This window comes from Micropterus dolomieu, linkage group LG15 (assembly GCF_021292245.1).
Source record: "Micropterus dolomieu isolate WLL.071019.BEF.003 ecotype Adirondacks linkage group LG15, ASM2129224v1, whole genome shotgun sequence".
NCBI lineage: Eukaryota > Metazoa > Chordata > Actinopteri > Centrarchiformes > Centrarchidae > Micropterus > Micropterus dolomieu.
This window is the reverse complement of record NC_060164.1, coordinates 6,492,105-6,512,875: the sequence shown is the minus strand read 5'-3', so window position 1 is coordinate 6,512,875 and position 20,771 is coordinate 6,492,105. Positions and strand designations below refer to the sequence as shown.

Genomic DNA, 20,771 nt, shown 5'->3' with positions numbered 1-20,771 from the left:
GATAGGGCCTTCATTTGAAGTGCCACACTGCTCTTAAAAGGAGTCTAAATAAAATCTAAGGCAGAGTTTTGTTCTAGCAGTAAATAATGCTTATCCTCAAAGCCAATTTAGGACAAATTACTGAGGTGTTAGAGACAAGAAACTTTGTAGTGTAAGTTCAGTCGTAGCTCATGAAACTAAAAATATCACCCCACTAATCAGAGACATCACTGTTTACCTAATCAGCAGTGTTTCTGAAGGTGTTTCCTTTCTGTAAGTTGGCTGTTTGTGACTAACAGACTAATAAGTAAGAATTTAATGTTTCTAAAATATGGAAGACTGAATAGGTAACAGGTAGAGGGGCTTGCATGTGAAATCTTACAGAGAATAATTCCTCTTTGTAGAGGAGTCTCATGAGATCCAGGATGGGGTTGTCCATAATACATTATTCATGTGCTGCACTTCATAAAAAGCCCTTCTAAATTTATAACTCCCATTCCAAAATAAAAATTGTGACACTGGTAATGTCAAATTATGTCTAATTTGTTATTTGTTGTTATAATCACGATAATGAACCATCAACATAACAGCTGTGGGCTTTTGACCCCACCAACTGAGGTTTAACCTAACTTAACCAAGTAGATTATTGGTAAAAAATATGTCTCTATTCTGGACAGCTCTGGCCTTGACAAATACTTGACCTTTATAACTAAATTCAAATATGGCTAAAATTATATTGCTTTGATTCATGTCTAGATAGCATTCTAAAACCTCAGTAACTGTCAAATTTGAACATAATTGTGGCTTATAGACGACTGCAGAGAAAGCAGAGCAAGCAAGACGGATTTAGGAAAGTTAACAGTTAACAGTGTGCCGCAAACTTGAAGAAATACTTCAGAAGACAGGGAGGAAACGAGTTGAAGGGAGGAGAAAGGCATGACCTCTCTTGGCCACACCACCTTGGCCAAAAGATTAACCAAACAGCGGCCACTGACAAACATTCAGGAAATCAGAACCACATGCTTGAAGGGAGGTGTACTGAGGCGCTTATTTGTTTTTGCTAAATTAATGGGGGCTAATTGATAATGTCATTACATCACAGGAGGGGCACGGGGAAGGGCAGGAGTAAAAAATCAAGGAATGCTGCCCATCAATCCTCTTTGAATACCACATATGCTGGGCTCAGGTCTACCGAGAAGATTAAGATCTGTTCAGTTAACCAGGAGCAGACCTGGGTCTTATCCACAGCTTCACCCTGTGCGGGATATGACATGGACACAGCAATCTCACATCTTACATAGGCCTAGCTGGGGTGTTTGGTAATCACATCTCATTAACCACAACAGCATTGTGTCTTTTTTTAGTAAGTAATAATTTCTGAACATCTGATAACATTAGTTTTTATTGCCAATATTGTAATTTCGAAGATAAATTAAAGGCATGATGGCAACAAGAGTAAGTAAGCATGACTTCCGTAACTGGATACGCTTGCTGAAAGAATGCTGAAATTGTAAAAATAGCGCTGCAGCAAAATGGCACCTTGTTTTGTTTTTTATCACTCATAACACCTGAAATCAAAAAAAACAAGCAGAACTTATAAAGGTGGTGAACAGCTTGGTGCTTCATTTACTCTGAGATCAGAAATTGAGACCAGTGATGTGGCAAATTTCTGCTTCACTGCTTTTGCTTCTAAATTAAACTGGAAGTGATGTACGGTTTATCTTTCAGCCTCATAGCAACGTAAGACATGAAAACAGCAACTTACGGAACCAAATGACAGAAAGGATTTACTACCTTAGGAAGAAAACCAGAATGATGCCACAATTAGTGTCATATTATATAATAGTGTGTATAAACAATATTTATTCAATAGAAATAAACAGATACAGGATGAGACAGTTGAGTCTTCTGTCAACGGGGAATGTCAAACACCATAAAGTTCTACAACACTTGAAAGAAAATAGTTTATGACAAGCTACGTCTGTTATGTATTGAGCGGTAAAACATAAACAGGTGGACAAATTCTGTCATGATTAATATTTTGAGTTTATAATAATAAGCTCACAATAAAAGTAAAACCTCCACATGGTCCATGATTCAGCACTGGACTGGACAGAAAGTCTGTATGTGCGTATTATCAACACCACTTTCAGAGCGTCAGAGCAAGTGCAGCTGTGGGAGAGAGGATGGTGGCTCATGTGCTGCACAAGTGATTTAGGAGACAGCAATGGGGTTTAGAGAAGGAAAACAAGTTCATTACACTTCCATACTTGCATATCACTCCCCAAAGACCTGTCAATGAAGACAGCGGAGAGATGAGCGGGCCTCATCCTCTCCTCAAAAAGTTATTAGAAGAAGCCCTAGGGTGAACATGTCATTTACAATTTTTACCCTGAGACCCTTGACCTCAAACTCTCTGGGGTCACTACTTCATTTCAAACAGTTTGTATCACCCCGGTGCTCACCAAGCACAAGTTTCATGCTTTCTCCCAAACAGCATAATCCGGTTTTGTGCATGTATCTGTGTAGGTTGCAGGGGTGGTGTGATGGCAAATGATTACAAATGTCTTCGTTGTAGCATAATTGGATCAGGCTGACTCAGAGCTTATTGAACAAGATCTTGGTTGTTTCAAAGCAGATGGATTAACAATTAAATTTGTTTGGTAATTCCGTGGAATACACCTTGAACAGAAAATAAGACGCATTAACTTGAATAAATTACATTCTTCCCACAGGGAATATCATTAGCGGGGAATTCCTTCTTATAGCCTCCCAAAAGACTTTGTCTTACTTTTCATCTTTTAAATGGGGGGAAATGTCGACAGTAAGACTCATCTCTTTCATGATGCCTTGCATGCCGTAGTTTGTATTTGCATAGCGCTAATCTGTTTTACAGGAAATGCTCTGGCGCTGTAACCTCTTGTTTTGCGGGAGCTACATCCTAATAAAATATTACAAAGGTCACTCAAATAGCTTTCACGGCTATAATTAAATCTAGATTTTTTTTAAATTACGTTTTTGTGAATTTAAAGGCTTATTGGATATCACTTCTGATGATGTTTTTTTTTATTATAATGCTGCAAAAAATACTGTAAACTGCAGTAATCAGTGTCTTCTTACAGCAGAAAATACATTTTGGATGGGACATACATTCTGGCTGAACATTTGTATAAATCAAGAACCTAACAAAGACCATTAAATTGTTGGGCTGAGCGATGTTTTGATTAAATTGTTAATGATGAGTAACAGGCACCAGTGATATATATAGTACACCGTGGTCTGATAATAGCTGGCAAGCTGTGGCTGAATGAGTAGCGCTCAATGAATTGTATCAGTGTCAGTTCTACATAAAACTCCACCACACATTGAACAACAGTATGCTTATTATTCATGTAATCATAACAACATTTTCAGCAAAATTAATTGTCAGCTAAAGATTCCTTTATCAGCTTTGCCAAGTTGATAAAACGGCTAAATCTTAAAAGAGAAGTCAAAACTGCTGAGAGCAATATCTCAGCCAATGTTTAGGTTTGATGTGTTTAAGAGGAGTGAGGTTATTAGAAATATGCGCTGTGGCTGAAGCTGCTGTACCTGTGTACGAGCATGACTTTTCACATTAAAATCAACTGGCAAGCCATTAAACTGCTGCGGAGCCTCCCAACTTTGACTTGGCCTGTGAATCACCAACTGCACAAAGATAAGCCCTCGTTCAATAGAACCAAGCCTGCAGTTAGCATATTAGCTTGACAGAGGAAAATAATTTGTCAAAACCTTATTTTAAAGCACTATGAATGTCATCCTGTGTTGCCGCCCTTAATTGACATGTAGATGGCCAAGCAAGGAAATATATTGGCACACATGGATTGTGTAGGCAGTATGTTTTATTGTGATGGTTCACGCACCTGGTTAATATTAGCATCCTCCTTACTGTATACTTTACATTCCTCATGTCAGTTTTAGTTTGATTTATCCAAGAGAGGTTAGCAGTAGATAAAAAATAGATTGTATGTTTTAGCAATTCAGAGATGTTCTGATAACTGGAAGGAGATAAATAAGTAAAACATTTTTAAAAATGATTTAGGTGCGAGGTCATTTCTGACATAACTGTAAGCATCGCAATAATATTGTGATCATGATTTACATCTAGCCACTTGAGGTTTGTCATCTGCATATGATTCAGGCAAAGGGACTGAGTCATTTCATGTGGCTAAGATCTTCAGGGAACTTGATTCAGAGAGGCCGGTTGGAAGTCAGCTGCAGCAGCGGAAATCATTTACATTGTGTATGCTCATCTTTAGTGGACTTCTGTGTCATTCCAGTGGCTCAGTTAAACCTGTTAATCGCCTCTGAATGTAAAGAATTTAATTGTTTTTCCGTAAAGCTGCTTTGCCGCCGCTTCGGTTTGAGATTTTTTAAACAACACCACAACTGAATATGTAAATAAGTAAGTAACAATATGCAGGTTGTTAACAGTCACATCAAGCTTTGCAGATGCACACACAACCTTACTTATCATAATCTGTGTTCTTCACTGAAACCAAGGGTTGGAATTAGTTTGCCCTTCCCCCCCTTTGTGAACCTTGCCACAACCCCGGGCTCCTGAACCCGCTTGTACATTTTAGGCCTTGATAATAAAGCAACATCTGCAGAACTTACAAGTGCTTTACCAGAGTTAATTGAGTAAATTGAAGCAAGCTGCAGAGCAGTGCTGATCTATGATCCCCTGTTGAGGGCCCAGAAGGGAGACAACAGATTTACTGCAAGGACAGTGGGCGGCCTTTTGTTCAGGCCCTGGTTCATGGGAAGTTTGAGGTCAGTTGGGATTAAAATATCTTAGAGAACAAATGGAGTAATTTGAGTGCAATATAAGGAGCGCTCTGCCAGTTTTTACCAAGGATCCAGGTGTGATTTATTTGATTCTAAGCTCCTTGCCCCTTTTTCATCTTTTTTTGTACCCCATGCCTATTATTTAGGATTTATAGATAACTTGAAGATTGGCCCTTTTTAACAAGGCCTTTAGTTCTGGTTGACATAACCGTTAGATAGCGAGTCATGCATATGAACACAAACAAATACCAAAGGGGAAATATCTGGGTTTTTTTCTCTCTGGGACAACTCTTCTTGGCCTCATTGAAGTGGTCTTTAAGTGACTATGACATCCAGTTTAATGAAAAACCCTAGATGCTAATTGAGGATGGTAGTGAGGTAAAGACTAGTATCCAGTCACTGTTCATTTTTAGTTCACTGGTAAATCAAAACTGTTTCATGCTCAGCCATATCGACTCACCTGTATTTGCAGTAGACTGTAGTCATAAGAATTCATGCTTTTGTACATCAAACGTAATGGGCAGAAGGAGCTCCAGCATTGCTAGCAAGTTAGCTATACCCTGCCAAAATACCCAAATGAACCAGGAGCTATGTTAAGTAAGCATGCATATCAGATTCATTTGTAACTGGGCATAACAATTTTAGTTACCTGGGTCAAGAGTTTGATCCTCAGCCTGGTTTTCTCCCGAAGGAAAGAGCCATGTGGCGAAGGTGATCCTTTCATACGGTGATTGTGTTAAATTGAGCATTAAAGAGAACCACTCAAGGGCCCTCGTAAAATGCAGGTGAGGAGATGTGCCTGACATTGATAGCACCAGATGGACTGAGTGTGCTGATATTCAGTGATGTATAGAGAAACCCTGCCTTATTTTATATTGTAAGTTTTTATTGATGTGTGGGTTTTAATGAACCACTTGCTACTTTTAGCTTTTTCCAGATAAATTTATTGGTTAGAAATTGTTTGTTTGAAGTGCTGAAAAGCTATTCAAATTTAGGATCATTTAACATTGAGCTTTGAACCTACACCAGTTATGAGATTTTACATTTCAGATCATTGTAGTTGCTTGTAGTCTGTGTCTTTAAGCCTGGTTGGTTGGAAAGGCTAACAGTTTACAGAGTGGGAGGCAGCCATGTGACTTGGAAGAAGACAATGGCGAGAGGATTTAAATGTGGATTTGAGTCTTGAACAATGGAGTGATGGTGCAAATATGCCTTGATGGCTCAGAAGGCCTCTACCGTGTAACAAAGAGAGCTGCTGCTGATTTCAGTTCAACCTGCGTCTTCTTTGACGTTGCAACCACCAAAGAAGACCAATTCAGCAACTCAATGTAGAGAAAAGCTCACTAGTTAAGTTGTGTTTTCATTAAGATCGGTGAGCTCTGAATTTCACACTTGACCAAGTATAAAATTCTTTTCGTCATTCTGTGTTTTGTAATAATGTGTAAACCACCAACGCAGCATGTTCTTTGGTGGTTGGCTGTATGAGGTACTTCTCTATAGTCAGTGTATTACCTGCAGTAAATGGCAATCTGACCGTTGACAGTTTGAAGAAGCAAAGAGTTAAGCAATGTACTGCTGTGGACGGGGTCAGCAGCAAAACTTGTTTTAGCCACTTAAAAGAAGGCCCACTGAAAATCAATATCAGTTCAAGTGTACTCTATATCATATACACACAAGACACACTGATAGCACTTTATATAAGCTAGACCAGTTGGTTTCAATATGAAATGCATACATGCATTCACTATTTATGTTATTGCCTCTATTTTCTTTATAATTCTATTATGGCTTGTACATTTTAATGTCTGTTTTATTGCTTCTTTTTATTCGTTAATGCTATCCTTTTATTGCTTATGTATATACGCAATTTAAAACCTGCTAAGTTCAACGGTTTGTTTATATTAGCGCTGGGCAATGATTAAAATTTAGAGATTAATCGCATGATTTTCTTGCTTTATTGTTATTGTTCAATTGCAAAATTGAATAATGAAGTAGTGTATTGTGCACTTTTAAATGTACTGCTATATACACAAAAGTGCGTTAACATGTGGTTTGCAAACACTTTAAACAAATAAGGTGCTTTTTTACCAGCAGTATTCCCTTTACACAGTAGCAATAATATATTTCTTGTAAATCTAAACTTAAACATTAATTTAATCAAATCAAATAATAGTATAAAACCAAAGCGATTTGCCAAGGCCAGGGCATTACCTTTTATCTAGCTTGTTAAAACATGTTACCATCAGAGTCCAGAGTTTTCTTGGGGTTTTTTTCTGAACAGATATCAGCAGAAATGTTTTTCTTTTATCAGGAAGCAGCATGAACAGTCATTGTTCAGCAGCAAGTGTCCCTGTCAGAGTGAGGTGAAGTGTTCGTGCACAAGGTGTAGCGACAAGCGGGTGCGTTCCCTTGAAACTGTTGCAGTTGTGCTCGCCTCACGCACACGCCCGCCGCCGAAGTTGAATTGTCTTGAACTACTACTAAAATTTGCAGGCTGATCAACATCCTGTGACCCATGATTTGACTGTATGTGTATTCAGAGCCAGTGAGCAACGGACTTTCAAAATAATAATAATAAAAACTGCGTTTATGTCTGATATTGTCACCATTAATCAATTAATGCGTTAATGCGACAAAAACACGTTAACATGCCCAGCCCTAAAAATCGTTGTCGCTTATCAATTAATGCGATAACGCGATAATAACGTGTTAATGTGCCCAGCACTAATTTATATACTGACAATAAAGTAAGTAAATCTCTCATCTATCTACACAGCACAGTGCACTTGACTGCACTCTGCACTCTGCACCTGGAATCTCAAAATTAGCTCCCTATGTACAGTACGTGCTATGACTCCAAGCTGCATTGTAAAAGGGACATGAAGAAGGCTACGGTACTCCACAAGATACTCGACTAGAGCAGAGACGTGACAGGATCAATATTTATGTTCATATTTACATGGTTCCTCATTTTGCTGGACTCTAAGGAGCTCTATCAATGATGCCTGCCTGCTTGGTCCACATTTTTAATCACTCTGTTTACATATAAATAGATGCAGTATGCATTCACGTAATTATCCACAAGTATGTATTAGACGTTTAAGAGAGCAACATTTTAAGTGTATTGTTGCAAACAGGATGTAAACCTGGATCTGTAACCCCAGCTGTAAGAGGAACATCCTCAGTCTGCTGTTGTTGCACATACTCACAAGGATTGCAAATGTACAAATAGCCTTAACTGGTGGGGAAAATTGCCCTGTGGCATTTCCTAAGCACATTTCCCAGCGAAGCATCTTCCGATTCTTGGCTGTGTCTTTAATGTGTGTAATAATGTCGGTTAAAAGTTCCCAGGTCCAGGTGAGCATTCACAGGTGAGGGTAGTTAGCGTGTGACTGCCAGGGATTCATCCATTAAAGCCTCCACTGTGGAGCATTTTGTATACATATATATTTGGCTGTTGCTTCTGAGCTGCCATGTGAGTTGCCCAAATCATCTGAACCAGACATTTACCACAACGGACCTAATTAGGATATTAAAAGGAAAATTTAAAACATAAACAGCTGTTTCATTTGTAGGAAAGATTTCTTATAATATATTATATTTTCAAGAAAGTTCACATAACTCAGATAAGAAATAAAAAGACTGTGGTTTTATCTAACACATAATAATCAAATTACGTGGGAGAATTACTCTAATTGCTTGTCTTCTCTCCCCCTTGGACACACACAGATAGTCCCATCTGTCTAATAAGGACATTCACAAGCAAAAATTAAAGCATATGCTATTATCACTGAGGATGATTAAACATTTAGGCCTGAATCTGGCTTCATTCCCAACTCAAATTTATAACCAGATCTTTTTCATGTTCCTTGTTGAAGCACACAAGTCTCATTATCCTGCCCAAAATACAAAGGCTATATTCCCTATGCCAATAAATTTCTTCAAGATTGGACGCAAAAGATAATTAGCCATGTTGTATCAATGGGCTGCCAGCCACACCATCTCTTGAAACCTTTCGCGCCCAGACGTGGCCAACAATTGGCTCCATGCCTCCCTCATTCACATACAGTAGAGCTGGTGAGCAACTGCATGAGGGTTTCACAACTAGAAGGGGAGGGAGTGACGCGCACAGAGCAGAACAGGCAGAGAGAGAGAGCAAGGGAGGAAAGGTGGGAGGGAAAAAAGGGGGAGGGAGAGAGAAATAGCAGGCCAAACTCGTTTTCCGCTTGATGGGTTAGCTGCAGAGAATTTGCCTTTACTAGGTAAATGATTAAGAGGGGTGGGAGGGGGACCTATGCTGCACTGCTATTATGTACTTCAAAGGTCTCCAAAGGCAGGTTAAATGAAAAGCAAATGTGTTGCCCTGCTGCTCAAATACCTTAAATGTTTTAGCAGGTGCAAGCAATGAAGAGGTGGGCAGTGACAGCAATGTGCTGCACCTTGCTTGGGAATCGTGAATCCCCCTGTTTAGCGAGACAGATAGTGTCCAACCAGTGAAGGGTGAGGCGGGTCTGCCAGTATGAGGGAGGTCGAGCTCTGCTCAACGTTCTCACCACTCTGACTTTCATCTGACACACAGGTGAAAAGGCAATTGGGTGCAAGTGATGTAGCTGGGGCGTTGGAGATAGAGATCACTAAATACATTAAAATTTCAAAATAAATCTTTCAAAATTACTCACACATTCACACTTTTTTTTTTTTAAAGCTCAGCAATTTCCTGAAACTGCTGGGCAATATAGGTTTTACCAAATGTTACTCAAACAGGAGTAAATAGTGCATTTGTAGGGGACTATTTTCACCCGCAGATTAATACACATTTGGTGTTTTATTGAGTATTTAAAGCAGCATGATAGAGTGTGTCAGACTGACTCAAAAATATAGAATATCACCAGCTTTGTCCTTTAAGTTGGATAAGCCTTGCAGTGGCTTTGTTCACATGCAAACAATACTGTATTGATTACCAATACCCTGACTAAGACAATATTGTTATTAAGCTTAAAAAGACTCAATAAAACACACCTCTCCTAATAATTCAGTGAAGTTGCCACCTGTGATTAAGTAACTTAAGTTTCATCACCAGTTGAACATATTAAACACACCTTGGTGAGACTTGTGATTAATGTAAATACATCTAATCTAAGGATGTCTCATGATAGTAATTAACAGCATCATACTCCATATACACTACTGTGATCACATGTGCTCACATTAAGGCCATACCAACATAATCAGTATGGTGTTCACATAGGTCCTGTTATACTATCAGTGTAGTCCTGATTTTCTTGTGTGCATGTAAATGAAATCCCTGTTGTGGATGCTCCTAATGAATCAACTCGCTCACGGCTCACCTGTTCAATATCAGCTAGGTCCATTACATAATAACAGCGCAGTGATTACAGGTCTCCTACTGGCAGAGCAATTACCCCGGTCATTATCAACTCATAACATCACCTGCACTCTACATATCAGCACAGACAACATAGCTGTATATTATTCAGTGTTGGGTCACAAAGCGATCCTGCCGCACTAATGCAGTGTAATTTGTTCATTATAATAAGTGTGAATGTAATAAGCGCTGATAAGCACATTTGTGAGGCCTGTTATTCTTACATGTGTTTGGGTGCAGACATTTGGATGACGAGATTGCACAGAACAGATTGCTGCTGAAGGTTCACACGAAGAAGAGAGAAACAGCTGCTGAGGGTTCTGAGCAAATTTAATTCAAATCACGAAAGGAAATGTTTAGATATAACTATGCAAAATCTATTGACCATCACACAAAAGGAATGGTAAAGGCTAGATGAAATTGATATTTTAGAATGAACAGTCCTTCATTAGTTCGAGATCTCAATTTCTGAGAGATTCAAATTAGTATTTGCTTTTAATAATAAATTAATAATGTAGTAAATAGAATAATGATTACACAGTAAATGATTTAAATTATTGCAGAGCCATAATCACTGGTCATTTTGATAATGTTGTACACATTTGCAGTGGTGGAAGTAAATGTACTCCAGTACTGTATTTAAATACAGTTTGGATTACTCAGATTTTTTTATACTTCTACCCCACTAAATTTAAGAGATAAATTAATTTTTCAACATTTAACAGCTATAGTTACTAGTTACTTACTAGTTACAGGTTAAGTATGTACATACAACCATATAGTCATTTTATAAAATATGAAGCATTTTTATATGTAAAACCAACACAATATAAAGCAGTTCAATCAACATCAAAAATAATGTTCCAGTAATGTAATAGTATAACACAAGCTGGGAGCATTCTGCATAATGAGGTATTTTACTTGGGATATATTAAGTACATTTTATTGATAATGCTTGTTTTTACATAAACAACATCATATTTTGAATGCAGGAACTTCACCTGTAATCATTTTTACACTGTGGTATTTTACTTAAGGATCCAAATACTTTCACCGCTGCACATCTGCAACCGGCACGTGGCAACACCGATATGTAAGTATTTTAATCGATTCTTATAGTAATCACAAACTTGTGTTTATGTATTTACCATCATTCACAGACCTCGTCACAGTGTCCACTCAATGTGTCAACCTTACTGTATAAGGACGGATCTCCAGAGAAACAACAAATACATTTTTCTGGTTTTAGTCTGCCTGATAGAACAAACTCACAATACCATGAATGCAAAGAATGATGAATGCAGGGGTCTTGCTTTGTCTTTTAGTCTAGAGCCATTGCCATTTGTAAATCCATATCCAAGGAGTACAGGTGTTGATTAATCCTCTCGACATTTTCCCGAGACATTCTTTCATTGATATTGACATTCTTGTGGCTGCCTGGCAAGTGGTGGGGAAATGAAAGCGCTGCCATGGTATTTTGGAAGCCCCTCAGAAGTCGGACTTACACGGGCTAGCTGCTGTGATGGCCTACATTATGGAGTTTATGGCCTGTGGGGGTCTGCTCCCACTAGCCTGACAGGACTTCGGGAAAATGCCGGTCCCTGACTGGCTCACCAAATTGCAGACTCCTCAGCTCTAGTTTATTTCAGACAGATGCTGGAATAAACTGTTGTTGTAGCTACATCCATGAATATAATTAGCTATTTAAAAAAGGGTCTCACCCAGTAAAAGTACAGTAAGGAATAAATACATTATGAATTATCATCATTTTCATTGTAACAGTATTTCATATTCTACAACATGGAGAACACTAAAAGTCAACCCTGACTTGACCCAGTCGCGTAACCACAGCTCACCCACTCCTTTCACCCTTGGGGCCGGACACAAATACAGTGGCTGCCCCCGCCGCCTGCCCTGGTGGTAAGGGGTGGTTTTATTGTGGTTATGTTCTCTAGCAGAACGGTAATGAGTCGCATTGCTCTATGCTGCAGCTCTGACATGGTGTAACTGTGTTACTCTGTGGTTGACTCCACACACAGTCAAGAAAAGAATTTCATGGTGGTGGTTCAGCCACAGATAAAGGATTTTTCTTCAGTAAGAAAATAAATGAACAAGGAAAGAAAATTATATGTCAACACTTTATTGACATAACAGTCCCCCCCCGTCTCATTACGATTCCTCAGATGTGTTGTCTCCAAAGTGTCAGATGGAGAACTGCTCACAAACTAATTTAAAAGTTCAATCACGTACGGTTGTAGCAGTTAGTTTGTACTTTGACAAACTCCTGGCACATCACAGCTAGTGATATAAGGAGACACACACACAAACACATATATAGTAGTGTACAGAACCAACACATGATGATGAAAAAAAAAATAGAAAAGTGCTTCCCTGTTTAAGTGGTGAATAAACACACCCAACTGTGCAGCTGGCTTGTTTTTGAAAATGTTGGGAGTGATTGATGCTGTTTCTTCCCTGTGGAGATTGTGTGCAGTTTAGAGAGTATAGTTGGGGGTGGAATATTATGCAAAGAGGCATCTCTACCTAAAGTTTTTTTTTTTAGGGTCAGGTTGAGCATTTACTGGATGGAGCAGTGAGGGGAATCTTGGCTTCTGCACTTATCTGGTGTGTGGAGTGTGGGGTACTTTCCTCCCTCGTTCCTCCGTTTCTTCTCTATCTCTGGCACCAAACTTATCAAAATAATGTGCAGTAAGATCATTTTTGGCTTGCGCCTGACAAACTGATATAAATTTCAATCTGACTCTGACAGAAGTTTTCATTTTGCCAAGAGTGCAAAACGAGGCGTGTGTGTGTGTGTGTGTGTGTGTGTGTGTGTGTGTGTGTGTGTGTTGGGAGTAGTACTGTACACGTCTTGTGAACAAGTTAAAGTGTGACCATAGGAAAAGAGGAGTTGGCCAGAAAATGTTGTGTTTTCAAACAACACCCAGGATGAACAAATATTTTCATTTACGAGTCAATCAGTAAACCACAAATTCTTTCACGTTTTACACAGCTTTTGAGCCAAAGCACTGCCTCTCTTCACCGCTTGAGAATCACTTTAATAACTATATTCCTATTCCTCTGGATCATTATTATTATTATTATTATCATTACCACCTGTTGGGAACCTCCCCAGTCCAGCTGATAAACTGTTGTGAAAATATTCAGCAACTTGAATCCAAGCCCCCTCTGATATGATGCAGCTTCCTGTCAGGTGTCCACTGTGCTGTTCCAAGTCACAGGTAGAGACAGCGAGGTGGCAACCCCACTCTGGCTGGGATGCCACTCAACGGTGTGCCATTGGCACCCCGATCCAGTTTGGCATCGGCTGCAGGAGCAGGAATCTTGCACCCTCATTACACCTCAGCCACTCTAATTACAACCTGCTCAAGAGCTGTTATCCTACACCTCGCAGTGACAATGACAGCGCCTCCTCTTTGAGGCCTGGCCGGTTTTCTGTACTGAGGCGCAACACAACACCCCTGTAAATAAATGACGGTCCTGCTGAAAAGAACATGTACCAATTACTAACTAAAACCTGTGATCTGTTGGAGGCAAACATTTGCCTGGATTTTACTTAGAAACGAATGCTCCTTTCTCTTTTTGATGACGACGATGGTAAGGATGTTTGATGTATTTCAGCTAAATGATGATGAAACTGAGCAGAATTCTTTCTGGCCCTTCGCTCGGTTTCATGGAGGAGAAATCCATTTACACAACAGGCAGGGAATTCGGCTATGAATGTGTTCATAGTGTGTTCATGGTGTCCTATCACACACACATTATTGTTTGAGATCCTGTGTTATGCTGACAAATCCTCTCGTGGCAGCAATCACCTAAGCGTCTTCCATGAAAGGGATGTACATATTCCTCCACTTATTTCAGAATTTATTGTGTTCATCACTAATCCAAAGATGGGTTCCTCATGTAATACCCGCCATCTAATCATTCTTAGTACTCCAAGGGCTTGTTAGGCTAGATCCTGCAGACTGTAATTGTTTTGTCAATCGATGCCATTGAAAAGCAGAGATAGATTAGAGAGCAGGAGACAGAGGCACATTATTTTGGAACATAAAAAAATCCACATCAACACTATTATTTTTAAATATATAAAAGTCTTCCAAATTAAAATCTGCTATAACATGAAAAATGGTACATTCAGGGGATAGAATATGCATCTATGTGAACACCTTGCTGCTTCTTTGTGAATACAGCTTACACATTGTTTTGATAAAGTGCCTGACTTTTGAGCTCTGTGACAGCAAGCGGTGGCTGCCTAATGTATGTCCCAGCTGAACCTAAACATATTACGCAGCATAATGCCTTTATAAAAGTCCATATTAGGCCGCGCAGATTTTAAAAGGTTTATGACGACCATTTAGCATCACGAGAGCGAAGCTTAACATGGCCATGTCAAGATAACATGCAAGCATCCGTGTTGTTTTCATTGGCTGTCAGCACAGATTTTACAGTGGCTGCGGGGAAAAGGGGGCATATGTGCTTAAGACGCTCCTGCAAGGGCTGTCACTGCAGGAGAGCAGGGACGAGGATGGGGAAGCGCAAAAATAGAACAAGAGAGACAGAGAGCTCTCCTGTCCAAAAAAATGATGAGGAAGAATACAGCACAGTGGATAATTTGACTGGAGTAGGGGGATAATATGGGAGCAGTATTTTATTTGAAACGGCAGATCTTCTCTCATCCGAGCCCCATTCAGACATCTGTGCTGCTCTCAAAAGGAGTGCATGGGGGAGAGCAGCGCTGCAGAAACTAGGTGGAGCTATTGCTTACATCTGCGTCCACTGCTTAGGAATCAGGGCCAAGAGAGGGGAGGGGAGAAGACAATGTTTAAGAAATGAATGCAGTGCAGGGCTGGGTCACGGCCTAGAATAAGACCTCTGGGCTATAAGAACAGGAGTAATACTGTAAACTGTGCAACTGTCACACTGGATCTAGAGGGTCTCAGACTTAAAGTACAGCTTCAGGCCTGCTTGTTACTCCAGAGCAGGGCAAAATATGAGGAAATGTCTGCACGGTTCATTCTTTATCGAATTGGTGCTCCCCTACACTCCTAAAGATGACACCCAACAGAAATTAATCTATAGGCAGATTGTGTTACAGTAATGCCGAGTTGAAATGTGCAGACTAAATTACTCTTTGGCTCTTTTGGCTATCTCCCCCATCACCCATGCATCATAAAAGCAGGGGTTTAGTGTGAGATGAATAATCTCGCTCCAGCATGCCTCTCTTCTGCTGCTTCCCCTCACGCCATAATCGTCAGAAGGCAAGCCAGCTTAGTCAACCCTGTGCTACGGGCCAGGATAATAATTGCTGTATTAATTGGTGTTGTCCAGGCTAGACAGAATATAAGAGATCCCACTGGGGCTAATAATTAATGTTTTTTACCCTCTCCTTCTCTTCCTCCTGCTCTACCTCCACCACCACTAGCACCCGCACACACACACACACACACACACACACTCTCACACTCCCTCCCTCCCTGCCTCCGTTTGCTGTATCATTAAGAAAGCTCTTCAATACCTCCACCAATCTGAGTAACAGGCTGATGACGTCTCACAAGAGACTATTTTTAGATAAGGCAGTGGCCAACAACCCTATCGCCTGTGTTGATTATGTTTATTTAGCTTCTTTAATCTCACGCTGTTAAAAGATATGAGTATCATGTATTCCTGGCTGTTCACAGTGGATTTTCATGACGGAGGGTCATGTTAAGGCCTGATATAGAAGCCTGGGCTAAACTAAATTACGCTGGCTCGATTGGAGCCTGATGGCAGTCCAGTCAGACAGAATTAAAATCATGGCAGGAAGCTTAAATGAAGTTAAGAAATACAGGTTAGTACAGTAAGTCGTGTGTAGGTGTGAACTATATTTAACTGGTCTTTGTTCTCCCAACCAGATGGCTGCTGTACTACTGCCCCTCCTGGTGTGAACCTGCTTAAGTTCCTTGTCGAAGCCCAGTGAGTCAGTCTGGGTGAGTGATTGCCAAAGAGGAGAAAAGCGTTTTATGAAAGGCACAGAGGAGCTCATGGCAGTTTTACGCCCTCCACCTTCAGGAAACAGATAATTACAGGCTGCATTATGTGCTGTAGTATCATGTCAGAAAGTATAGTGACTGCACAGGACTGCTGAATGCGCTATTACAGCATGTGTTCCAATTGTAAAACGATGATTATACTCTATGATCCGTTTAATGACAGATATGGGGATTTTTTATTTATTTCTTTTTTTTTTGCTCAGCTGGTATTTAGCACATATCTCAGTGTGGTGCTTTTAAACACATCTCACAATTTAAGGGTGAAGGAACAAAAATTTGGAACTAGTTTAGAGAAAATGGCTTAATAGGAATCTCACCGGGTTATTTTCAAGTATAAGCCCAAACTTACAGATCTGTCACAGCTTTAATTTAGTGACCTCCCATAGTGTATTTGTTCTTTTTATTTCTTTTTCTTACTTTTTTTGCTTTCAGGATAAAAAAAAATAATTATTGAGGAAATAGTCCTTACTTTTCGAGGGCTGATTGAAGGTCATTCAAACACGAGTACCTGTGCTGTGGAGATTAAACAGCTTGGTATTAAGAGTCTTCATTTCAAGTCATTTAAGGTCATATCTGGCATGTCACAGAGACTGTCGCCTAAACATCCTCTTTGATGTCCTTAACCAAGTCTATTTGTTGTATGCCTTAATTGTAACCACAGCTTTAATAAAGTCCAAACCGAGTGAAAAAACAGTTCCTCTGTAACAATGTGCAGGGGGAATTGGCCGAGGCACAGCGTGTCTCTGCAAACGGGCAGGGAATTAAGATCATGTGGAGGCCCTGGTTTGTTAACAGGCCTGACAGGGTTATTTGACCATCTGCTTTAATTACAGGTACTGACACACTCACAAGCTAATGCCTAAGTGTCACCCATGCAAAGGTGCAAATTAGTTTCCATTTGAGGATCAAGTGTGTGCCACAAATCAAACTAACGACATCAATCGGCCTCAGGCATCGACCACAATCAGCTAAAGTGTCTGTGCTAATCAATTGAGTGTTCCACTCATTTTAACTTTAGAAGCCAATTTGATTAATATTTATTGTAAACATGATTCCATAAGTAAAATATAAAATGTGTATTTTTCTTGCCATTTCCATTCTCAAACCTTTGCATTTCCATCCCATTGCTCATCATGTGAGAATTTGTATTGCATGAGAAACACTTTTCATGTTTACACATGTAGACGGTAGGACAGAATGTTGCCACCATGGTTGGTATTTCAAAGGCAAAGGTTTATGAAGCCTGCGGGGCAAATTAAACAGCTGCATTCCCGACATGCCTTGTGTTGCACCACACTGGCAGTTCAGTTAATGGGAGCCTTGCATTTGATTGAGTCCCCAGTTTTTAGTAGGGCTCGATTAGTTTCCTGAATTCATTTTAACTTGGTTAGAATGTAAAATCAGACTGAAGCTTCATCCAGTTACTGACAATGTTGGCCCCATAATGCACCTCTCTGCTCCAGCAGCTTTCCTTCTGCAACATCTGCCGCAGGCCAGCACCTCTGCAGAGGGCATGACACAAGGGAAACCTACAGTATTACTTTTCACTTTTCACCCATACTCACCTCTGACTCATGGCTGTTACCGGAGTGAACTATCAACTAATCAGCTTTCTACACATATCTATTCAATGTCGACAGTTTGCCTGATACTCTCCGTTCTTGTGAGCCAGTGTAGAAAAGAAACTCTGTGGTGCTTAAATCAGGCAGTCATTAGTAAAAGAACAGATTGTCTTTTCTTCCAGTGCCTCTGTCCCTCAGATAAACAGGCCTGAGTGCTGACATATGATCTCTTCAACTAACACAGCCCATCCTGACCAGCTGATGGGAGGAATAGTAATCAGGCAGTCAGTCACGTGGACGACACACTATACTGTCCATAGGATGCCAACTTTAAACTACTTAACAGGATGGGATGCAAAATGTAGTATTTGTTGCATTAAGCTTTGAATGTTTATGAGCTGGAATTTTCGCCTCTTAGACATGAAAAAAAATCACACACATGGATTAAAATAAACTGTATGTCTTATGTATTCTCCACGACACTTTGAAATGCGATTGTTAATCATCTGAGGTAGTCTAACAGCACGAGAAATCAAAAAGGGGTGGCTCTCATTCTTGGCAGATGCTTCCTAATGGCGTGTTTTCATCCAAGCTAAACGTCTTTCTTTGTGATCTCTTCCTGCAGGAGCCTGGTGTTCTGTCAGCCACCCAACCCAGGCAATAACTGTCATTAATTAGTCTGATAAATTACGTCCAAAACAATGACATGTTTAAATGGTCCAATTTAGCTCAAATCCTAAATGAGATATTACATCAAAAGCCAGCCGTTTCTCTCTTTTAGCCCATTTAAAGAGGCATACTGCCTTCCTGAAAGCGTTTTAAAGGTTACGATTTCCTCAGATGATAAAGCAGTACCTTTTAATGAAATTCTAATTAGTAATTTCATGGACTTTGTTACCAACCATATCTGATTAGTGCACATTTTCACAGCCCACTTTAATTAAGCACACTTACAGTACAGTTTCAAACATTTGCCACTTGAAGATGGAGCTTAGCACGTCAAATAACTTACTTTGTAAACACAAATGTTGCAAATTCCTTTTTTAATTAGATTAAATTTGAAGAAATTTCTTTCTGTGTGTGTTTGTGGAAATATCTTTTTTTTACCCACTTCTGTAGAACATGCCCTTGAACATGAAAAATGTGGTGATGATAAGGTTCTCATTACCTACCACGAGTTTGGGTTATTATTTAATATGATGACAACACAATAAGTTGGCTACAGTTTTTTCTGCAATTGTGATTTTTCTTTTTCCCCTTTTTTAAAAAACTTTTTTGTCTGAGCTTAAACTCATTACATATGTTGGGATGTGAATGCATTCCCAAACTTTAAATTTGTTGTTTTAAAGTGTCAACTTGACAATGAAAAACATATCTATATGTTACAGATTTAAATCAATATTTCCCATTTTGTCAAAGCCAATCACACACTGTTGGTCTGCTGCTGAGGCTTGGGGACTGTTGACCAAAGAGCCCCGAGACATAATCTGATTTCACTTTCATTCAAATCGTTTTCCACTTTGAGATCTAATCCTGGTTTCACAATATGAACTCTGACCTTGAATATCAACTGGACTGCAGTTCGTATTCAGTGTTCATCAGAGCTCAATGTGGGAGTCTTCCCCTCACAGTGGAGTGCTTTTGACACAGCCTTCACCCAGCTGCCCCACACTGGGCCCCGGTGGACCCTCTCAGGTCCCTAACCACACAAGTGTTTCCACGGTGGCGAAACTGTTTCAGTCTGACTGACATCCTAGTGTTGGGGAACACAGTTATAAAAGTGCACAAAGCGTGACAGACCACCTTGGCCCTACCTCCTTGCCCCATCTCCCCTTTTAAACATGGAGTCCACCCTGTCAAGTCACATGCCAGACCCGTAATTTAGACTAATAATTACCAGACATCACCACAATGAAACATCAGTGTCTGAACTTCTTTGGACCAAACTGAATTTTAATACATTTGGAAATGGTTGGCCGGAGGCAGGAACCCCGCGCGCTGGGAAAGGCAGCGCACATGTGGAAGCACTTTGGGAAGTGATAAATGATTTGAAATCCACAACGTCCCCGAAAATGGAAATTAGGGCGAACAGGTGTTAAATGGGAACCACTGGTGCATTTTGAACAGGGGAAAGAAAACGTCCCGGGTCTTTGGGGCCAGATGTGACAGGGCCGAGGCCAGGGATGGGGAGGGCGTTGCTGAGTGGTCATGGCCTGAGGTGTGTGATGTGTGGAGGCCCCATATGCCTGACCTCCCCTCCAAGAAATAACGGATCACTTGTGTCAGCTGTTCTGGGGGGGAAAGGCCCTCTCTTACCCTCACTGTTGCCACAAATACCCTGCTTCTCTGGAGGGCATAAATAGAAGTATTATCAATTTAGCTTTAGCATTACTTGCCTTATAGATAACACGTGTAGTCATTTTTAGCGATCTGCTGTGCACGTGAGGTATTCGAGCTGAAGGATATGATAATAGCAACTTCAGCTCGCACATTCTCATCACCTCTGGCATTATTGCTAATTTGTATGGGTGCTGTCTTTAATATGGATAATTGCCATAAATTGGAGTTTATTCACAGTGGGTCAGGAAATGGCCAAGTATAACAGCCATCAAGCTAGGAAGACTAATTTTCCCTCTGCTCCTTATACGCTAACTGGGATTTTCAAGCCAACGAAACTGGGCTGTAACCTAAATGCCCATGATTTCTGTTCACCTTAGGGAGCCATTTTAAATGTGATGAGTCATTTACATTGTCAGAGATAATGAATGAATAACAAAACGGCAAATGTTGCTGTGTTACAGAAAATAACTCAAGTCAGTAGGAAGAACATGGGATTGGGTTTAATTGTTGGAGCCACAATGAATTTTCTCTAATTTTGTGACAATGTGAGCACTGATGCAGCTGACAGTAAGCCAGCCTCTGTACCCACCTAAACACCCAACCTCCAGTTTCCTCATGCACACA

The 20,771-nt window shown here is 40.1% G+C and overlaps 1 protein-coding gene across 4 annotated transcripts in view; it reads left to right on the top strand.

Moving 5' to 3' along the window:
* The window catches only part of LOC123984030 (rab11 family-interacting protein 2), a 64,524-nt gene that overhangs the window by 43,566 nt on the left and 187 nt on the right, over positions 1-20,771 (top strand). Inside the window, exons 9-10 of one of the 4 annotated variants that reach the window (XM_046070608.1) lie at positions 11,230-11,285; positions 16,108-16,900. The exons of 1 other annotated variant lie outside the window; for it this stretch is intronic. In XM_046070608.1, coding sequence (XP_045926564.1) covers positions 11,230-11,285; positions 16,108-16,150 — 99 coding nt within the window. In that variant the 3' untranslated portion in view covers positions 16,151-16,900. Of the gene's footprint in view, positions 1-11,229; positions 11,286-16,107; positions 16,901-20,771 lie in introns of those variants that run through there. 2 more of the 4 variants (XM_046070610.1, XM_046070613.1) reach the window with 2 other exon arrangements.